The sequence below is a fragment of the Giraffa tippelskirchi genome, chromosome 12 (genome assembly GCF_054371585.1).
Source record: "Giraffa tippelskirchi isolate mGirTip1 chromosome 12, T2T-mGirTip1v1.2.pri, whole genome shotgun sequence".
Lineage (NCBI taxonomy): Eukaryota > Metazoa > Chordata > Mammalia > Artiodactyla > Giraffidae > Giraffa > Giraffa tippelskirchi.
The window spans coordinates 806227-827740 of NC_137286.1; the positions used below are offsets into that span (position 1 = coordinate 806227).

The 21514-nt window shown below is 57.5% G+C and overlaps 1 protein-coding gene across 12 annotated transcripts in view; it reads left to right on the top strand.

The window, feature by feature from the left end:
• Nucleotides 1-21514, top strand: part of BRF1 (BRF1 general transcription factor IIIB subunit) — a 66581-nt gene continuing 45067 nt past the window's right edge. For 11 of the 12 annotated variants that reach the window (XR_014071590.1, XR_014071591.1, XR_014071593.1 and 8 more), the window contains exons 1-3: nucleotides 1-252; nucleotides 8084-8164; nucleotides 20677-20850. Coding sequence is in view for 7 of the 12 variants with exons in the window: in XM_081551189.1 (XP_081407315.1) it covers nucleotides 69-252; nucleotides 8084-8164; nucleotides 20677-20850 (439 nt within the window). In the remaining 5 variants the exon portion in view is untranslated. The remainder of the gene's footprint in view (nucleotides 253-8083; nucleotides 8165-20676; nucleotides 20851-21514) is intronic. The other variant, XM_081551194.1, reaches the window with a different exon arrangement.

A 21514-nucleotide genomic window follows, 5' to 3' on the forward strand; every position in this document is an offset into this window, starting at 1 on the left:
GAGCGGCGCGGCGGCGGCGGCGGCGGCGGGCGGCCTGGAGCGCGGGCCGGGTCCCCGGAGCCGCCGGCATGACGGGCCGCGTGTGCCGCGGGTGCGGCGGCACCGACATCGAGCTGGACGCGGCGCGCGGCGACGCCGTGTGCACCGGCTGCGGCTCGGTGCTCGAGGACAACATCATCGTGTCCGAGGTGCAGTTCGTGGAGAACAGCGGCGGCGGCTCGTCGGCCGTGGGCCAGTTCGTGTCCCTGGACGGTGCGTCCCGGGGGGCGGCGGGGGCCAGGGGCCGGGGGCCGGGGGCGGGCGGGAGCGGCTCGGTAACGGAGCGCGGCCCAGGCTCCAGTCGTGGCCCGCCCGCAGTCGCCGGGCCCCTTGGGGCCGGTTGTCGGGGGTCGAGAACGTCAGCCCGCCCCACCCCGCGGTGGTCGGCTCAGCCCCGCGGCTCCGGGGCAGGGGTCTCCGCGCCTTGGGACTCGGTCGCCGCGCTCTGAGGACGGAGCTCCCCGCCCCCCGGCGCCTGCGGCTGGTTCTCCGGGGCCCGGAGCCACCCTTGGGGACCCGCTTCCATCCCTCACCCGGGGACCCCTGAGACGCGCCCGGGGCGCTGCGCGCAGCGGGGCCCCTTCCTGCCCCACGGCGAGTCCGAGGCGATCCGGAGAGAGCTGCGGGAACTTGGTGGGTGGCTCCTGCCACGGACGCGAGTCAGCCAGGACTGGACGGTAGCTGTGTTTAACGGGGTAACAAGCCACCAAACCGACTTTCCAGTGTGGCAACACCGTTCTGCGTTCTCATAAGCTGCTTAGCCAGGGCTCGGCGTTGCCTGTGCCTTCACAGGCATTTTCGGTGTGTCCCCAGCATGCTGTGGTGCCGCCTCTCCTTGCCGAAATGTCTGTTCTGGTAGTTCGTGCATAGTTTTTATGCGGGTTGTTTTCTTACAGTTTTTATACAGGTTGAGTTTTGAGCGTTCTTTAAATACTGTAGTTACAAGTCCTTTGCTAGACAGGTGATTTGCAGTTTAAAATTTTGATTAAAAGCTTTAAAATTAGGTGTGGTCCCCTTTATTGAGTTTTTTTCTTTTATTGTTGTTGTTTAGTTGCTAAGCCGTGTTCTTCTCTTTGGGACCCCGTGAACTGCAGCACTCCAGGCTTCCCTGTCCTTCACTATCTCCCAGAGTTTGCTCAAACTCATGTCCATCGAGTCGGTGATGCCATCCAACCCTCTCATCCTCTGTCATCCCCTTCTCCTCCAGACTGTACTTGTTCTGTCATTCTAAGAAATTGCCTAAGCCCGAGACACACTGTTCTTCTGTTTTATTTTTTAATGTTTTATAGACTGATGACCATTTTGAGTGTAAGTCTCATATGAGGTCCGGTGTGTAGGTTGCGGTTTGTTTTTTGCAGTGGATGTCCGGTTGCTTCAGCGCTGTGTTGTTTTCCTTTTTGGCCACGCCCCACCTGACCAGGCATTGAACCTGGGCCTTGGCAGTGAAAGCCCAGAATCCTAACCACTGGGCCACCAGGGAACTCCCTCAGCGCCATTTGTTGAAAGACTGTCCTGTCTCCAATTGCCTTTGCTCCTTTGGAGCACGTCGCTGGGCTGTTTGTGTGGATCTGTTTCTGGGCTCTCTCTCCTGTTCCACTGGTGAGAGTGTCCGTCTGTCTACAGCACGTTCCATCCTGTATGTTTATAGTAAGTCTTGAAATCAGATGTTGTGATCCCTCCAGCTTTGGCTTTCCATTTCAGAATTGCTTTATAGTATGTAGTTCCTATCCCTTTTCAGTCATTTGATTTTAAAATAAGTTTGTGTATGTTTACAAAAAATCCTACTGGGATTTTGATTGGAATTGCATTAAATCTCTCGATAAATTTGGGGAGCTTTGACATTTTTGGGTTTCCCTTGTGGCTCAGCTGGTAAAGAATCCGCTTGCAATGCGGGATTCAATCCGTGGGTTGGGAAGATCCCCTGGAGAGGGGAAAGGCTACCCACTCCAGTATTCTGGTCTGGAGAACTCCGTGGACTGTATAGTCCGTGGGGTGGCAAAGAGTCAGACACAACTGAGCGACTTTCACTTTCACATTTTTACTGTTGTGTTTTCCAATCCCTGAGTGCAGATAGGTCTCTCCATTCATTTGGTTTTCTTTGTTCTTTCGTCATGTGTCATAGTTTTCAGCATATAGCTCCTGTACATGTTTTAGATGTTTACCTAAAATCCAAGTAGAGCTTTTGTAAATAGTATTTTTCAAAAATTCGGTTTTCAATTGTTCAGTGCTAGAATATAGAAATACGGTTGATTTCTTTCATCGCCCTGTGTCCTATGACCTCACTAAACTTACTAGTTCTAGGGGTTTTTACAAAAATAGGTTCCCCAGGATTCTTGATGCAGACAATCCTGTTGTTTATAGACAGACATGATTCTTCTTGCTTTTGAGCGGACACGCTCGCCTCTTCCCAATCTTAGGGGGGAGCATTAACTCTTTCCCACTCAGCGTGAAGTTGGCTGTAGGTTTATGATACCTGTTCTCTATCAATAACATTGGGGACGTTCTCTTTCTAATCCTTGCTTGCTGTTAAATTTTTATCATAAGTGGATGGTGAAGTTTTTTTTTCAGTGTTTTTGCTTTATCTGTTTGGCTGCACCAAGTTTTAGCTGTGGCGTGCAGGGTCTTCGGTCTCCACTGTGGCACGCAGGGTCTTTAGCTGTAGCGAGATCTAGTTTCCTGACCGGATATTGAACCTGGGTCCCCTCCATTGAGTGTCTTAGCCACTGGACCACTAGTGAAGTCCCTGGATGATGAGTTTAGTTTTTCTCCTTTGGTCTCTCAATGTGGCTGGTTTTTGAACATTAAACATGCTGTGCATTCCGGGGGTAGACTCACTTGGTCATGGGGTAGTATGCTTTGTAGGTGTCACTGGATTAGATTTCTTAATATTTTGTTGGGATATTTATGTTTATGTTCATGTGAAAAATTAGTGTGCAGTTTTTTTGTAATGTTTGTCTGGTTTTAATACCAAGGTAATGTGCCTCATGGAATGAGTTGGGAAATGTTCCCTTCTCTTCCGTTTTCTGGAAGTGATTGTGTAAAACTAGTATTACTTCTCCGTTGACCGTTTGGTAGAGTCCATCAGTATAGCTCTCTGGGCCTGGAGGTTTCATTTTCAGAAGTTTTTAATTACAGGTTGAATTTCTTTAATAGTTACAGGTTTGACTTATTTTTAGATTATCTCTTTCGTCTTGGGTGAGTTTGTGGTTTCGAGGACTTGGTCCATTTGGTATCAGTTGTTGCATTTATGCACATGCTGTTGTTGGTGCTGTTCCCTTATTCTTTTGATGTCCGCAGGGTCTGTAGTGGTGTCTCCTTTTCCTTTCAGATATTGGTGTTTTGTGTCTTCTCTCTTTTTTGCTTTGTTTCTCTTGCTGGAAGTTTGTCGATTTTATTGATCTTTTCAAAGAAGCAGTTTTGGGTTTTTTTGCTTTTTCCTCGTTTTCTGCACCACACGCGTCTTTGTGTTCTTGAGCGACTTCTGGGCCTGCTGCGGCTGAGTCTCCGTGGCACTGTGTTTGCAGCATTGTCACATGTTGCCAAAGTGTTCCCTCAGTCATCTGGGACTTGGATGCCTTTTGGGAGGAGAGTAATAACCATGGTAAGAAGAGTAATCGTTGTGGCTGACACTTAGGGTTCCATGGGAGGCTCTGTGCCTAATGACACAGCCTGTCCTCAGTGCAGATGAGAGCTCGGTGCAGAGGAGACGGGCCCAGCACGTCCTGCATCTGAGAGACGTGCTCCCTCTGCGGGCACAGGCTCAGGGCTGGCTGTGTGCCCTGGTGATGGGATCGAGAGACGGTATGAACCCAGGGCTGACCCTGTCCTGTGTGCTCACTCTCTGGAGGGCCCACAAGGAAGCGCTGCGGGGGGCGTGGGTTCCCAGCTGCTGGGTAGAGGGGGCGGGGGGGTGTCACCTGCCTCCAGCCACCCCCTCCCCGGGGTGGAGCTCTGCCAGGCTCCTGGCCTCCCCTCCCCTTCACAGCCGCAGTTGCCGCTCTGGCTGCTCTCAGTCTCCACAGCACCGGAGTGTGTGCCCAGCTGGCCCTCCTCAGCACTTTGCTTGCTCCAGCCTCATCCTGGACGCGGGGCTTTCTCTCCAGGGCGCCCTTTTCCAAGTCCCAAGGCTGCCGTCTTTCCTGGGGTTCTTGCTTGTGGGGGAAGCAGCAGGGCACCGTGAGCCCCGCTGTCCACCTGAGAACAGGTAAGGTGGCCGCGGGGCCCTGTGGCCAGAGGCCCTGTCCGCGGTTGGTCTTCTGCCTGCACCGTGGGCCTGGGGTCCAGAGGCGGAGGATCCCAGGCCCCTGACCCCCGGGAGACGTTTGAGGAACAGTGAAGTTGGTGTGCGGTCCCGAGGGATGGCATTGAGGGTGGTGCTGGGGACATACGGGCTGTCTTTTAGGTGATGGGCAGCTGGGGAGAGGGTGGGCGTGGCTGAGGGAGGGATGGATGTGAGGACTGCAGGATGCCGAGGCGGTGGGTGGGGCTGGGCAGCCGGGTCTCTGAGTCTTGAGGAGGGGTCCTGTGTGCCATGGGGGAGGGGCTCACCCAGCGCCGAGGGGCTCGGGGCAGAGGAGGGTTCCCAGCACAGGCCTGTCAGCATCCTGTGCCGCCGTCGGTGCTGAAGGTCTCAAGGACAGCAGGCCTCTCCCCTGGGCTCCATGCCTGAGGGTGCCCAGCGCCCCCGCGGGCCCCCCAGGAGCCAGGCCACTGCTCTGGAGGACGTGACGTGGACATAGACGCCGGCGCCGCGCAACCCTGCCTCCGGCTCCCTCGGTCCCGCCCTCCCTCTTCTGGGCGCGCCCCCTGGGGGTTCCGCAACCCCAGCTCTGAACCACTGCGGTTTGTCGCCGAAGCCACGGTGCCTGCAGGTACCCCTGTTCCCGTACGTTCGAGGCGTGAGGTGTGGCCGTGGTGATGCCGGCAGGAGGCCTTGGCGCGCTGGGGGGCTCCCTGGGCCCCGAGGGGCGGCCAGCCCGCCCCCTGCCTGGCGCGTGGCCCCCGGGGGCTCTCTCAGGCACAGCCACCCCGTGTCCCAGTCAAGCTCTGGTCCTGGAGTTTTGAAGGTTCCCTGTTTCTATCCTGTGGCCCCCCTGAGGTATCGGCGGAAGGGACCTGCTCCCAGGAAGTGGCTGAGTTCTGTCCTGGAGGCACCTGGGTGAGAGGACCTTGTTCCCAAAACGTCACGCGCTGCCTGGATCACCTGGCGTGCTCCATGCTGGGTGGTTTCCACAATCAGACCTGCAGCTGTGCCGAGAGGCTCTTCAGTAGCTCTGAGTCTGGTTGAAAGACGTTTAGGCAGCCGCCCCGGTTAGCTGTTTCTTCACCAACGTCGGAGGTCTGTGTCCATCCACAAGCCCACCCCCGGGCTCAGTGCGGGCTTGCCCAGGACCTTTTGGGTGCTTTAGAAGAGTTATCCCCACGTCCGAACTCAGGCTGAGGGGCTACTGGATTTCCCTTCTGTCCTGGAATTGCCCAGCTGGACCTTGTGTGGTCATCCCCCCTTAAAAGGAATTTCACAGCAGCAACAGAGACCCCTCACTTTGAATAGTGAGTACAAGCCTAGGAGGGGCTTGGCCTATCCATGTTGGACGGGTTTGTAAGTGAACTGGAGGACCGTGCAGAGTGCGGCTTTTCTCTGTCTGGTCTTGAGGCGTTGGTGTTTCCGCTTGTCCTCCACGCTCAGAGTGGCTGAGCAGGGCCCCCAGTCTCCCCTCCGCCCCCGCGGAGTCTCAAGGGTCGGTCTTGCACCTTCTTGCTTTTGCAGACCCGAACCCCAGGGGCCAGGGGCCCTGGGTGCGTTTCTGGCGGTGCCCATGCTGTCCACACGGGGGCGCTCCTGGCCCACGTGGGTGATGGAAACTGCACCTTCTACTTGATAGTTTCAGCTGGTTGTATCTTGTTTGTTACAGGATCTTGTTATAGAAAACGTCAAATGTTTTTAGTAGAGGTAACAGTGTGAAGGGCCTCTGAAGGACTAGTACAGCAGGCACTGGTGGTTTTGGCCAGAGGTGGAGCTCAAAGTTTCCTCCACGCTTCAGGGGAGCCCAGCCCGCGGTGTGAGTGGTCTGAGATTTGCTGAATAAGCACTTTTCACACCTTCCACCACTGCTCTCCATGTGTGTCTACTGTAACCACGTCCCGGGGGGCTGGTGTCTGTCGGATGAAAGAACCTGCATCCACTTGGCAGGCAGGGTTTGAGCCCTGCCCCTCCCTTCCCCCTGCTGGCTGGACCCAGGGAGGCTCCTTCCTTCCCAGAACTCAGTCCCTGTGTCTCCTCCAAGCACGTGGGGGACAGGCTACACACAGGGACCTTGGAGGGCACCAGTGGTGTGTGTGAGTGTGAGCGAGTGTGTGAGTGTGTGTAAGAGTGAGTGTGTGAGCGCAAGTATGTGTGTGTGTGTGTGAGCGAGTGTGTGAGTGTAAGTGTGAGTGTGTGTGAGCGCAAGTATGTGTGTGAGTGTGAGCGAGTGTGCCTGGGGAGAGCAAGTCAGGAGCCAGCTCCCGGAGCAGACGCAGCTGGGCAGCCCCAGGACGGGCGCTGGGGGCATTGAAGAGACGGGGGGTGGTGGCGGGGGACGACAGCGTGCTGGAGAGAGGGTCCGGGGAGGTGCAGGCTGAGGAGGGGCGGCCTTCAGGCCTTGCTGGGGAACACTCACCCAAACCGCCTCCACGCTGAGCCGGCAGCATCTCTGTGCAGTCCAGGCAGGTGGGCAGGGGGAGGGGGCTGGGAGGGAGGCGCCCAGAGTCCATGCTCCTGGAACCCAGGGCTTGAGCAGGTTTAGACTGCTTCCCTGTCCATCCTTTAATGCAGAATTCTTGTAATAGTTTAAGACACAGACTCAGTTAAAACAATATGGTGATTTTTTTTTTCCTTCTTAAATAAAAGTTGCACAGCACTGGAACACTGGACACAGGTCACAGTGTGGTGGTCCTAGGCACGTGACTTCTTTAGTGGCTCCTGTGTCCAAAAGATCACAAACGCTCTTTAAAGAATCTTATTAGTTTTGGTTTGGGGTTTGGGTACAGTCACAGATAAGCCGGAGGCCAGCTTGCTCTCCTACTGTCTGCGTTTGTAGCCGCCCGTGGATGACCCAGAGGAGCCTGCCGGCCCCAGGACGTGGGCCATGTGTTTCCCTCGGGGACCTGTGCTCAGATTGCAGAGATCTGGCTTCTCCACTTGCTGTCACTTGAGTCTGCGCTTGATGCTCCAGCAGGCCCTGTGGCTGATGGTGTGCGGTCATGTCCGCTGACTCGAGGAGCGTCTAGTCCTGTGGTCTGTGCTTTGTGACAGACACGCCGGACTCTGGTGGGGCAGCTCCTCCCCCCTCCTCCACTGTGCTCCGCCCCCTGCGCCCTCCCTTTGGCGTGGGGCTCATTTGAGGATCACGCTTCAGGGCTGGGGCCTGTTAAGTCTGGTGAACCATCGGATGTTCACCTGGCTGTCTCCGGAGGAGGCTGTCAGGGCAGAAGTCCAGCCTTGAAGCCCTGTGGAGCAGAGTATGTGAGACTTCTTGGGGTGGCTTGGGGTTGGTGGGAGGGTCAAGCCAGAGTGCCTGTGGGCACAGCCGCGGCCACGCTCTGGGAGCAGGGTCCTTAGATCGCTGCTGCAGGTGGGCAGGCGTTGAGTGAGCACAGCAGGGGTACACGCGTGGGTGCCTCCTGCAGACCTCCGGCCCAGAGGCTCCAGGCCCCACAGACAAGACCCTCCCCTCCAGGAGCCTGCAGCCCCCTCCCCCGGAGACAGCCGTGGTAACCACGGGAGGGGCTGGCCCAGGGCTGCAGGGCGCTGAGTGAGGGGCCGGGCCTGCACTGCAGCCTGGAGAGACGGGCGCTATGGGACGGTCTCTGGGGCAAGGCCCCCCCCACCCGGCTCCAGGGCAGGGCAGAGGAGGCGGTGGGGTGGGGGTCACTCACTGTTGACTCCTGGTCTGCCTGCGGACCCCTCTGAGTTCTTGCTGTGGAAACACCAGATGCGACGAAACACACTGTTAACATGGATCTCTGCCGGGATTTGGCTCATCCGTCTGATCTGTGTTTCTAGGTGCTGGCAAAACCCCAACCCTGGGCGGCGGCTTCCACGTGAACCTGGGAAAGGAGTCGCGAGCACAGACTCTGCAGAACGGTATTTCCCTCCGGGGGGCTGCAGGGGCGGCCGGGGTGTGGGGTGAAGGGTGAGGGGGGCGGCCTGCAGTGACCAGTACGCCTTCCAGAGGAACTGTTCGTAGAGGCCCCACCTCAGCTGTCGGGCCCTACTGGGCCCCCTGGGCTTGCTGCAGACGCTGCCGGGGCTGCTCCGTGCGCCCTGGGGGCCCCAGTGGGCCCGCGCCTTCTGAAGCCAGTCGGTCTCAATGAGCACAGAAATGACGCGGGGACAGCAGTGTGACCTGCAGTGTGACCACTTTTGTTGCGTTTTGTGACAGTGCCAGCCCTCAACAGATTGGAGAAATGTCTGTTCTAACCTTGGCCTGTTTTTAATTGGGTTATTTGTCTTCTTATTAAGTGGTAAAAGTTCTTTCTGTATTGCATACATGTCTTTCATCAGTTCTGTGATTTGCGGACACCACCCCCATCCGTGGGTCGGCGGTGAACCGAGGCACAAAGGGCTTTAATTTGAAGACGTGCCGTCTGTCTGCTCCTTCGTCGCCTGTGCTTTTGTGTCGTTAGTGAGAAAGATTGCCTGATTCAGTCCAGATGACAGAGGTTTGTAAAGCTGGGGTTTCCTTCCAAGTTTTGCGATTTTAGCTCTAAGGCTGAGGTTTTGGTCACTTTGAGTTAGTGTTTGCGTCTGGTGTTCAGGTGAGTGCCCACCTGCACTCTTTTGCACGTGGGCACCCATTTTCCCATCACCACTGCTGAAGAGGCTACTCATTCATGGTGCCCTTGTCAGGAGGCGGTGACTGTGAGGGGTTTGGGTTCTCACCTTCGTCCCACAGGTTTATGCTGTTCTTTTGCTGGTATCACACTGTTTTACTTGTTGCGTCTTAGTAGCAAGTTTTGAAATCGGGAGGTTTGAGTCGTCCCAATTTGTTCTTCATTTTTAACACTGTTTTGTTGCCTGTTCTGAGTCCCTTGAATTTACAGAGGAGTTTTTAGGTTGAGTTTGTCAGTTTCTGCAAAGAGTCTGCTGGGAATTGGACAGGGACCAGTGGCCTCTGTTGATGAGTCGGGACAGGGACCAGTAGCCTCTGAAGATGAGTCCAGGAAGTGTCGCTCTGTTAAGAAGGCGGAGTCTCCTCACCCCTGGTGCAGAGTGCTTTTCCATTGGTTTAGATCTTCCTTAACTTGTTCAAACAATTTTTGTGGTTTTCAGAGTATAAGTTTTACATTTCTTTGCTAATTTATTTTAAATTTTTTATCTTTTTGATGCTATTGTAAATGGAATTGCTTTCTTTATTTCATTTTTTGATTGTTTGTATAGAGATACGATACATATTTGTGTATTGATCTTGCATCTTGCAGCCCTTGAAAAACGCATTTAATAGTTTTTTAATGGATTCCTGAGAATCTTCTATATATGAGATCATGACATCTGAAAATAGACACAGCCTTGCTTTGCTGTCTGATTGCGGCACGGTTTGATTTTCTTCGCTGACAGTGCGGTCTAGAACCTCCAGCACCACACTGCGTCCGGGTGTCTCATAGCTGATTTCGGGGGACGCACCGTGCTCTCACGGCTGGGCACGATGTTGGCTGCAGGCGCTCAGGCAGGGCACCCCTGCTGGGGCGCCTCAGGCCTCTGTGAGCACCCTCTCAGGGACGTGCTGGCACCCGAGTGCCTCCCAATGGGACGTGTTGCCAGGCTTCGCAGCCCTCACCTGCCCGCTGGGTGAGGTGGAGCATCCTTCCCTGCAGCCTGGTCTCCTTCTCCATGGCTCTTGAGGACCCGCCTGGCTGCCCACTGCCGCCGTGGATGGGGCGGCCAGCACACCCTTGGCCAGCCGCTCCCCAGTCCAGCAGGGCTTGACGACTGTGCTGTTGACTACCATGAGGGCAGGTGGTGGGCTTCTAATGATGACTTGCATCAAAATGTTTTAAGTTTTCCAGTGAGCTTTTTCCTTTGACCCCATGATTATTAGTGTTGTTGGCTCTTTTTTTACGCTTGATTCTTCTGTGTTTAGAGACAGTATTCTGCAGGATTTCAGTCTTTTGAATGATTTGACTTCATGGCCCAACATCTGTCTGGTCAGTTACAATCAGTTTGGACATGTGAAAAGAACATGTTTCTGCAGGAGGTGGGGCGTTGTGCGCATGTCACTTGGGTCAGACTTCCTCCCAGTGCTCACTGACCCTGGCTTTGCTTGTCTGCCTATCGCCGCAGGAGCATATTAAAGTCTCCGTGATGGCTGTGGATTTGTCCATTTCTACCCATAGTTTTGTTGGTCTTTTATTTTTCCTGTATAGACTATGTGTATACAAATTTAGGGCACACAAATTTATTTATTTATTTAGGCCGCATCGCGTGGCTTGAAGGATCTTAGTTGTCTGACCAGGGATTGAACCCGGACCGTGGTGTTGGGGGGCTTCCCAAGTGGGGCTCATTTTAAAGAACCCGCCTGCCGTTTCAGGAGACATGAAACGCGGGTTCCATCCCTGGGTCGGGAAGATCCTCTGGAGGAGGGCATGGCAACGCACTCCAGTGTTCTTGCCTGGAGGATCCCGTGGACAGAGGACCCTGGCGGGCCACTGTGCCTGGGGTCACAGAGAGTTGGACTGAGTTAGCACGCACGGCGTTGGAAGCCTGGAGTCCTGCCCTCTGTGTCTTTAGGGGGCTCCCTGGTGCTCACAGAGCAGAGCTCTCCCCGCTGCGGGCCGAGCCCCTGCTGCTGGCCGAGCCCCTGCTGCTGGCCGAGCCCCCGCTGCTGCCCGAGCCCCCGCTGCTGCCCGAGCCCCTGCTGCTGGCCGAGCCCCTGCTGCTGCCCGAGCCTCTGCTGCTGCCCGAGCCCCTGCTGCTGGCCGAGCCCCCGCTGCGGGCCGAGCCCCCACTGCTGGCCGAGCCCCCGCTGCTGGCCGAGCCCCCGCTGCTGGCCCGAGCTGTGGCCTTCACTCCCTGCCCCTCCTGTCTTCAGGGGCTGCTGTCATGTAATCTTTCTTTTTCTCTGTGCCTGACTTTAAGATCTTCTGCATGTGAAGAACTTTATTCCCAGTAGAGAATGGATCTATTTCCAAAAACCCAAAACAGGTTGTCCATCGGACCCAGATCAGTTGTAAACAGTAGTGTTCATGCAGATGTATTCATGGGAGTAAAACGGCAAACCAGCGGTACAGAGAGAAATAACCCGTCTAATTTCAAATATGGCTGAGTTTAAGGAGTCAAAGTGGAGCTCGCAGGTGGCTGGGCACGGGGTCAGCGCGGTCTGAGGCCGGGTGAGCCCGCTCGGTGGTCGTCCTCGCCCCTTCCCTGGGGCTCCTGCCCGGGTCGGAGCCCGGCGCCTGGGGAGGGGCGGGCTCTGCCTCCGCCCGCCCGGGGAAGCTGTCCCCCTCTGGCGTCAGCATCCTGTCCCTGCTGGATGGGGCTGTGGGAGCCGAGGGTGGCCGTGAGCTCCAGCCCCGACTCTGCTGCTCTTGTCCAGACCTGCCCTCTTCCCGGCGGCCCCGCGCTGTCCTGGCCCCTCGGTGCACCCGCCGTGTGCGGGCCTTGCCTGTCCCTGGAGAGTTGCTGTGCTTTTTCCTTTGTCCTGGTGAGTCTGTGCTGATTGTATGTCGTTACTGTCATCTTCTGTTGCTTTTGGAGGAGAGAGAAAGGCAGATTCTGTGTGTTTCCCAGACATTCTCTAAGAAACGTGACTGGTGTGTTTCTGACGGGTCGGGGCCGCGTGTGTGACTGAGGCCTGCACACCGATCACGGGGGAGCGTGCCTCGTGCATCCAGGAAGCTCCCTGCTGTCGGTTAGTTTCACTCTTATTTCGTGTTCCGTGTTCATCTGTTTAAACAGCGTTTACGGCTGTTTGCTGACTTAATCGTGGGTCTCTTCCTCAGTCTGTGTTCGGCACCTCCTCCTCCGGCCCCAGGGTCTGGAGGCTTTTCTCCACGGTCCTCCTAGTGGTTGGTTACCCCCTTCTCTCTTTTTTTTTATTTTTTTTTTAAATAAATTTATTTATTTTAGTTGGGGGCTAATTACTTTACAATATTGTAGTAGTTTTTGCCACACAGTGACATGAATCGGCCACGGGGGTTACCCCCTTCTCTCCGCGAGGTGCCTCCTCTCTCCACTGCAGCTGGTCTGTCCTCCCACGGGGGCACCTGCGCTCTCGCTTCCTGCCACCTGCCCCCAGCCTGTTGGGTTGGGTTGAAATCTATGGATTTACCTTCAGTTGTTACGGAGGAGCCTGGTAGGCTACAGCCCATGGGGTCGCTAAGAGTCGGACACGACTGAGCGACTTCACTTTCACTTTTCCCTTTCATGCACTGGAGAAGGAAATGGCAACCCACTCCAGTGTGCTTGCCTGGAGAATCCCAGGGACGGCGGAGCCTGGTGGGCTGCCGTGTGTGGGGTCGCACAGAGTCGGACATGACTGAAGCGACTTAGCAGCAGCAGCAGCAGCAGTTACTATTTACATTCAGTTTTGGGTGTCTTAGAAAACAAGAGAGAATTGGAGGAGGAACGGACAGTCTGGGTTGTGGTCCTGCTCACTCAGGGTCTACACCTCCTGCCCCCACCCTGGAGGCTGGTCCCCGCAGGTCCCTCTCCTGCTCCCGCTCCCTCGGGGTCTACACCTCCTGCCCCACCCTGGAGGCTGGTCCCCGCAGGTCCCTCTCCTGCTCCCACTCCCTCGGGGTCTACACCTCCTGCCCCCACCCTGGAGGCTGGTCCCCGCAGGTCCCTCTCCTGCTCCCGCTCCCTCGGGGTCTACACCTCCTGCCCCCACCCCTGGAGGCTGGTCCCCGCAGGCCCCTCTTGCGGGCTTGCCTCTGGTTTTGCTGGAAACGCTGTGGCCCCGGTTGAGATGGGGCTCGGCGGGAGAGCAGCCCTGCACCCCCGTCTCCCCTCCGGGAGCCCGGGAGGGCTGGGCCAAGCTGTGCTGGGCGGCCAGCACGGGGGTGCGGTCCCCGGCTGAGTCACCGTCTCAGTCTTTGTTTCTTGATATGGACCTTTGGGTTTTCTCTCCCTCCTTGGGATTCTGAGATGCCTCTAGGCTGGAGCTTTTGTTACTGACCTGATGAACCCTTTCATGGGGAGACATTTCTCAGGGGAAGTTTTATTGTATTCTTTCCGTTTGTCTGTTATTCTTGGCATAACGCGTGTAAGATGCATAAGTGTGCCAAGCTTAGGTGAGCTTCCAGACGAGTGTGTGTGACGTGAGCTCCAGGACGAGCACACGTGACGTGAGGTCTGAGGGACGAGCGTGTGTGACGTGAGCTCCGGGACGAGCGTGCGTGACGTGAGGTCTGAGGGACGCGTGTGTGACATGAGCTCCAGGACGAGCGTGTGTGACGTGAGCTCCGGGACGAGCGTGCGTGACGTGAGGTCTGAGGGACGCGTGTGTGACGTGAGCTCTGAGGGACGAGCGTGCGTGACGTGAGGTCTGGGATGCGTGTGTGTGATGTGAGGTCTGAGGGACGGGTGTGTGACGTGAGCTCTGAGGGACGGGTGTGTGACGTGAGCTCTGAGGGACGAGCGTGTGTGACGTGAGCTCTGAGGGACGGGCGTGTGACGTGAGCTCTGAGGGACGGGTGTGTGACGTGAGCTCTGAGGGACGGGTGTGTGACGTGAGCTCTGAGGGACGGGTGTGTGACGTGAGCTCTGAGGGACGGGTGTGTGACGTGAGCTCTGAGGGACGGGTGTGTGACGTGAGCTCTGAGGGACGGGTGTGTGACGTGAGCTCTGAGGGACGGGTGTGTGACGTGAGCTCTGAGGGACGGGTGTGTGACGTGAGCTCTGAGGGACGAGCGTGTGTGACGTGAGCTCTGAGGGACGGGCGTGTGACGTGAGCTCTGAGGGACGGGCGTGTGACGTGAGGTCTGAGGGACGGGCGTGTGACGTGAGCTCTGAGGGACGGGCGTGTGACGTGAGCTCTGAGGGACGGGCGTGTGACGTGAGGTCTGAGGGACGGGTGTGTGACTTGACGTCTGAGGGACGGGTGTGTGACGTGACGTCTGAGGGACGGGTGTGTGACGTGAGGTCTGAGGGACGGGTGTGTGACGTGACGTCTGAGGGACGGGTGTGTGACGTGACGTCTGAGGGACGGGTGTGTGACGTGACGTCTGAGGGACGGGTGTGTGACGTGAGCTCTGAGGGACGAGCGTGTGTGACGTGAGCTCTGAGGGACGGGCGTGTGACGTGAGCTCTGAGGGACGGGCGTGTGACGTGAGCTCTGAGGGACGGGCGTGTGACGTGACGTCTGAGGGACGGGCGTGTGACGTGAGCTCTGAGGGACGGGCGTGTGACGTGAGCTCTGAGGGACGGGTGTGTGACGTGAGGTCTGAGGGACGGGTGTGTGACGTGAGCTCTGAGGGACGGGTGTGTGACGTGAGCTCTGAGGGACGAGCGTGTGTGACGTGAGCTCTGAGGGACGGGCGTGTGACGTGAGCTCTGAGGGACGGGCGTGTGACGTGAGGTCTGAGGGACGCGTGTGTGACGTGAGCTCTGAGGGACGGGTGTGTGACGTGAGGTCTGAGGGACGGGTGTGTGACGTGACGTCTGAGGGACGGGTGTGTGACGTGAGGTCTGAGGGACGGGTGTGTGACGTGAGCTCTGAGGGACGGGTGTGTGACGTGAGCTCTGAGGGACGAGCGTGTGTGACGTGAGGTCTGAGGGACGCGTGTGTGACGTGAGGTCTGAGGGACGCGTGTGTGACGTGAGCTCTGAGGGACGGGTGTGTGACGTGAGGTCTGAGGGACGGGTGTGTGACGTGACGTCTGAGGGACGGGTGTGTGACGTGACGTCTGAGGGACGGGTGTGTGACGTGAGGTCTGAGGGACGCGTGTGTGACGTGACGTCTGAGGGACGGGTGTGTGACGTGACGTCTGAGGGACGGGTGTGTGACGTGAGCTCTGAGGGACGGGTGTGTGACGTGACGTCTGAGGGACGGGTGTGTGACGTGACGTCTGAGGGACGGGTGTGTGACGTGAGGTCTGAGGGACGGGTGTGTGACGTGACGTCTGAGGGACGGGTGTGTGACGTGAGCTCTGAGGGACGGGTGTGTGACGTGAGCTCTGAGGGACGGGTGTGTGACGTGAGCTCTGAGGGACGGGTGTGTGACGTGAGCTCTGAGGGACGGGTGTGTGACGTGAGCTCTGAGGGACGGGTGTGTGACGTGAGCTCTGAGGGACGGGTGTGTGACGTGAGCTCTGAGGGACGGGTGTGTGACGTGACGTCTGAGGGACGGGTGTGTGACGTGAGCTCTGAGGGACGCGTGTGTGACGTGAGCTCTGAGGGACGAGCGTGTGTGACGTGAGCTCTGAGGGACGGGTGTGTGACGTGAGCTCTGAGGGACGGGTGTGTGACGTGAGCTCTGAGGGACGGGTGTGTGACGTGAGCTCTGAGGGACGGGTGTGTGACGTGACGTCTGAGGGACGGGTGTGTGACGTGAGGTCTGAGGGACGGGTGTGTGACGTGACGTCTGAGGGACGGGTGTGTGACGTGAGCTCTGAGGGACGCGTGTGTGACGTGAGCTCTGAGGGACGGGTGTGTGACGTGAGCTCTGAGGGACGGGTGTGTGACGTGAGGTCTGAGGGACGGGTGTGTGACGTGAGCTCTGAGGGACGGGTGTGTGACGTGAGCTCTGAGGGACGGGTGTGTGATGTGACGTCTGAGGGACGGGTGTGTGACGTGAGGTCTGAGGGACGAATGTGCGTGACGTGAGGTCTGGGATGCGTGTGCGTGACGTGAGGTCTGAGGGACGAGTGTGTGACGTGAGCTCTGAGCACATACCTTGGTCCAGTGTCTCTCCTGTGCCCAGAGAGCCCTCGCTGTCGATTAATTTACTTGTTTTTCTGCTACAGACAATTGGAACCACACAAAAAATGTCCTTTCTGTGTGTGTATCAGCGGTTCGTTTATTGCTGGCAGGATCTCGGTTGTGCATGTCCCAGGGTCCTCTCCCTGGCCGTGGACGCTGGGTGGTCCTGTGTGGCTGCCGTGCATGTCCTGGTACATCACCCTCCGGCGGGCTCGTCTCTTGGGACCGTGCTGCACGTGGGGTCCTGGGGCATCCGGGCTGCGTGTTGGTCTGCGGTGGACCTGTCGGCGCCGTGCGCTTAGTGGCCTTCCTGGGGGTGCACAGTACTCGGGGACCTTCGTCTGCCGTCCCCGATGAGCAGTGAGATTGACTGCTTTTGCTTGGTCCTCTCGGAGCTGCCTGTTTGTTGCATCTTTTGTGCAAGTTTTTCTTTTTTTTAACTGACTTATCTTTTTCTCAGTTCAGTTCAGTTCAGTCGCTCAGTCGTGTCCGACTCTTTGCGACCGCATGGACTGCAGCACGCCAGGCCTCCCTGTCCATCACCAACTCCTGGAGTTTACTCAAACTCATGTCCACTGAATCGGTGATTCTGTCTAACCATCCCGTCTCATCCTCTGTTGTCCCCTCTCCTCCCGCCCCCAATCCTTCCCAGCATCAGGGTCTTTTCCAGTGAGTACTCTCTTTGCATCAAGTGGCCACAGTATTGGAGCTTCAGCTTCAGCATCAGTCCTTCCAATGAATATTCAGGACTGATTTCCTTTAGGATGGACTGGTTTGATCTCCTTGCAGTCCAAGGGAATCTCAAGAGTCTTCTCTAGAACCACAATTTGAAAGCATCGATTCTTTAGTGCTTAGCCTTCTTTATGGTCCAGCTCTTATTTCTGTACATGACTACTGGGAAAACCATAGCTTTGACTAGACAGATCTTTGTTGGTAGAGTGATACGAGATCTCTGCCTTTTAATACGTTGTCTAGGTTTGTCATAGCTTTCCTTCCAAGGAGCAAGTGTCTTAATTTCATGGCTGCAGTCACCGTCCACAGTGATTTTGGAGCCCAAGAAAATGAAATCTGTTGCTGGTCCACTTTTTCACCTTCTATTTGCCATGAAGTGATGGGACTGGATGTCATGCTCTTAGTTTTTTGAATATTGAGTTTTAAGCCAGCCTTTTCACTTTCTTCTTTCACTTTCATGAAGAGGCTCTTTAGTTCTGCTTCACTTTTTGCCTTTTAGAGTGGTACCATCTGCATGTCTGAGGATGTTACTGTTTTTCCCGGCAGACTTGACTCCAGCTTGTGAGTCAGCCAGCCCGGCGTTTCCCATGCTGTTCCCTGCATGTAAGTCAGACAAGCAGGGGGATGATGCAGAGCCTTGACGCGCCCCTTCCTCGGTTGGGAACCAGCCCACTCTTCAGTGTCTGGCTCTAACTGTTGCTTCCTGACCTGCATACAGGTTTCTCAGGCGGCAGGTAAGGTGGTCTGGTATTCCCATCTCGTGAAGAATTTTCCACAGTGTGTTGTGATCCACACAAAGGCTCTAGCAAGTCAGTGAAGCACAGCAGATGTTTTTTCTGGAATTCCCTTGCTTTTTCTATGATCCAGCAGATGTTGGCAGTTTGATCTCGGGCTCCTCTGCCTTTTCTAAACCCGTCTTGCATATCTGCTTGACTCTAGTCTCTGGAATTCCATCAGGCAGTGTTGTCCCTTTCCCGTCGGTTCCATCAAGTTTTATTTGGTACGATTTGAATCTATGGTGTTAAGTCCACACTGCTGTCAGTCTTCAGATAAACCAGCCACAGCCGTCTCATCAGCGAAGCAAGTGTGCTCGGCAGCGCAGAGGACATGCAGGCTGTGGCCGGCCGGCCAGCTGGGGCGGGTCCTGCAGGCAGAGGACAGGAGCCTCACCGGACAGACAGGAGGAGGAAGTTGGGCGCGTTGAGGGCTCCGCTGGGGACAGTGAGGGTCGTGTGGCGGCTGCTTCCCCTTGGCCGGGCTTCCTTCCTTGTTGCGGGGCCGCAGGGCCAGCGCCTTCCTGCCCGGGGTGTAAAGCGAGCTGTGGGAGGCGTGTGCGGGAGAGCGCCCCTGCGGGGCTCCCCTGCTCATTTGCACACTTGGTGGGACTGTTAGCTCTTTCTGTGGTGTCCTCTGTCCTAATCACACACCCTCTTCATCTGTGTGATCCTTCGTGCCTGGACGTCTGCCTGTCTGGCCAGCTGCAGGCCTCTCTCTGGGATCCGCCCCCTGGAAGCCGCCCTTCTCCTCTGGGGGAGGCCCTTCCTCCAGCTCCTAGCTCTCTTTTTAAATCTTCACCTGTGCCCACTCTGTGGCTTGGTTATTTTTGAGTTTTTACAAAATGTTCAGTGATCACATTTTTAATTTTTCAAGGCCTGTGTCTTTTTGATTGCAGCCTAGTCATGCTTTTCCATGTATTGACGTCTTTCCGATACTTTGAGATGATGGTGGGGTGTGGGGCGCCCCCTCCTCTCCGCAGTCGGCCTGTGGAGCCCGCTGTTCCTCTCTCTCCACGTTGGTGTTTTCTACACAGGTTGGGTGATTCTCAGTTGTTGGTTCATGTTTATACAAATGTGGGTCTTAAACTGACCTCTTTACACCTGTAGCCCACCCAGGGCACCCACTGGCTCCTCGGTGCCCCTGGATCTGACCACGGGTGTGGTTTCTCGTGTGCTGCCACGTGGGGGCGGGTGTGACATGCTGTGCACCCTGATTTGGGCGCTGCGAGGGTCCTCCGGGTGAGAGCAGGTTTCTGGGCTGAGCCCTATCGCACCGCGGCTTCGTCTGTGAAGCCAGGTCAGACCCTCCTTCTGTGTGTCCCCAGGGCGCTTGCTGGTCCACGTGCTGTGTTCATCCTTGTGCTCTCTGCTGTCGCCATGGTTCTGGGAGGATGCTGTTCACGTGCCATCTTGAAGGGAGAGGCAGGCCTTAGTTTCACAAAATGTCAAAAATTTGAAGACATCTATGTGCTAGTGAGTTGACTTTCTGCATTCATTTATTATTCTTAGGAGAGTAAGCTGTGGTTGGTTAACTGGGAGTCTGTTTTGCATAAGTTTGCATTCATTAGTAACTTTGCGCTTTAAAGATTGTACACCCGCCTGTGTCATATGATTTGTTGACAGTGCAGACTGTGCTCGCCCAAAATGCGTGAATCAGAAACTCACTTGGGGGGCTGGGAGTAACTCTTTGCGGCCACAGGGCTTCTTTTTTGGGTGATGGAATGTGCCAAAGTGGTGATGGTCGCACAACTCTTGTGAATATACTAACCACTCCATGGGACAATTTAAGTGGGTAAATTTCACAGTATGTGAATTATAGAGCAATGAAGATGTGATAAGATAACTTGCTGTGATAATTTCAAGCCCCCCACCCAACAGCTCGGGGACCCTGGCCTGTGGTGTGTGGGGCTGAGCCGGGTCCCGGTCTCTGTGACCGCCCTCTGGAAAGGGCCTTCCTTTCCCTGTGTTATTGGGGTCTCTGCGCACACCGAGGAGTCGGTGTGGAGCGAGCCTCCGGCCTGAGCGGTCTCTCGTCGACGGCTCTGTCTGCCCCGAGCCCCAGCCAGCCTCCACCTGACATCCTGGGCGCACGTGCTGTGGACTCTGCAGATGGTCAGGATGTTGGCTGTGCCCTGGCCTCGTCTCTGGGGCTGTGGCCATGATCCTGCGTCAGTTCAGCCTGACCGAGGCCTCAGAGCTGCGTGCCTCTGGGCAGTCTCTGTTGGAGGTCGAAGGGCAGGGCCACAGGGGCCAGGGCACTCACAGGGCATGGCGGCTGCTGGGTGCCAGCCCACACGCCTGTTCCCCTGGGCGCTAGCTCCCTGGGCACCCCCTTTGGCCAGGGGTCGGTCTAAGCCCACAGTCCTTGTCACGGGGCAGTGGAATTGGCTCCTAGCTCTTTGTGGGTGAAGCACAGGCCTCTGGCCCAGTGTAGAGTGGTCCCTGCCGGAGGAGAGCGGGTCTGGGGGCGGGAGGATGCTGGGCAGAGCTGGACCTGTCTGCCCGCAGTGCCGAGGCAGCGGTGGCAGTGGCTGCGCCCGGGGCAGAGACGCGGGGCGCTGGGGGCACTCCGGCTCCATGGGCTGCGTGCGCCCCAGCCCCTGGGCTCCTGTGGGGCTCACCAGTCGTATGGGGCATGTCCGCCTCCCCCTTGGTGCCCCTGTGGCCTACTCCTGCGGCTCTTGGGACGGCCGTGCTCCAAGCGGAGGTGTGCGTGCAGACTTGGTCCCGGCCGGCGGACGGCCTGGCTGTGGGAGGCCCTGTGTGCACCAGCCTGGCCAAAGGCTGGCGTGGGGCCCGTGGGGAAGGCTGGGTGGGCGCGGGTGGCAGGGCCTGGGCACTCAGCCATGGGAGGGGCCTTTGTGGTGGAGCGTGTGGACTCGGGGCCCGTGTTTAGTGTTCAGCGCCAGGAGGGCGGCTTACCCGGAGCCCTTCCCAGACTCACTGAGCTCGGGGCCTTGAGAAGGACTCTGCTCCCGGCCTGACCTGACCCACTCCACCCTGGGGGAGGGCGTCTCGTGACGCTGGAGGGACTCGCACCCCGTGTCCACACATGCGATTCCACTGGAAGCCCTGTGAAAACGGAACGTTTTGCAAAGCGTGAAAGGAGAAGGGTAAACCTTGATTCTCCACCTTAAATTGCTGAGGCAGTCGTGTGACGCCGACAGTTTTAGCGAGTGGTCGGCTCGCCCGTGGGGATCCGTGGTAACGTGTCGTGTTGTGTCCTAGGGAGGCGTCAGATCCACCACCTGGGGAACCAGCTGCAGCTGAACCAGCACTGCCTGGACACCGCGTTCAACTTCTTCAAGATGGCCGTGAGCAAGCACCTGACGCGCGGCCGGAAGCTGGCGCACGTGATCGCGGCCTGCCTCTACCTGGTGTGCCGCACGGAGGGCACCCCGCGTATCCTTTGTGGGCCCCGGCCGCCCGCCGCTCCTCAGCCGCGCTCTGCTCGCGGGCGCCCACGTCCCGAGCGCCTGTGTTTACTGGGACGCCTGGGGGTGAACCGTACCATCTCGAGGGAGGTGAGGCCCACAGGCCGGGCGGGGCCGACTCTGCCGCGTCCTCCTGCGCTGGGCCGGCTGTGGCCCGGCCGGTTCCAGGCCCGGCGGGCGGCTGCGCGAGGCCTGCTGGGCGCAGCCCTTCCCAGCCCTGTGGCTTCTCGGAGGGGACGGTGGTGCGGCCACCCTGTGCCTGGACGGTGGGCTCGTCGTGGGCGCGGGCCTGCCTGCCTCAGGCGGGCGTCCTCCGGGGCCCTGCCCGTCCGCTCTCCCGCGCCTCCTGTGTCCTTTCTCGTCCCTCGGGGCCCTCGCCTTTCCCGCGGATCGTGCTGCTGGCCCCGTGTCCTCCCACGCCTTCTGAGAGCATCCGACCGCCCGTGGTCTGTCTCCTGCCTGCAGCTTAGGGACAGCCTGGCAGGGTTCCGGGGGCACGGCGGTCTCCCTGGGATTAGCACGGGGGTGGTCTTCCTGCCTCCGGAGAGGTGGCGCGCCCTGGCTCCGGGTCCTGACTCGGCTCCGGGTCCCGTGTGTGGAGCCGCGTGTGCTCGGGCCGCGGTCCCCGTGTG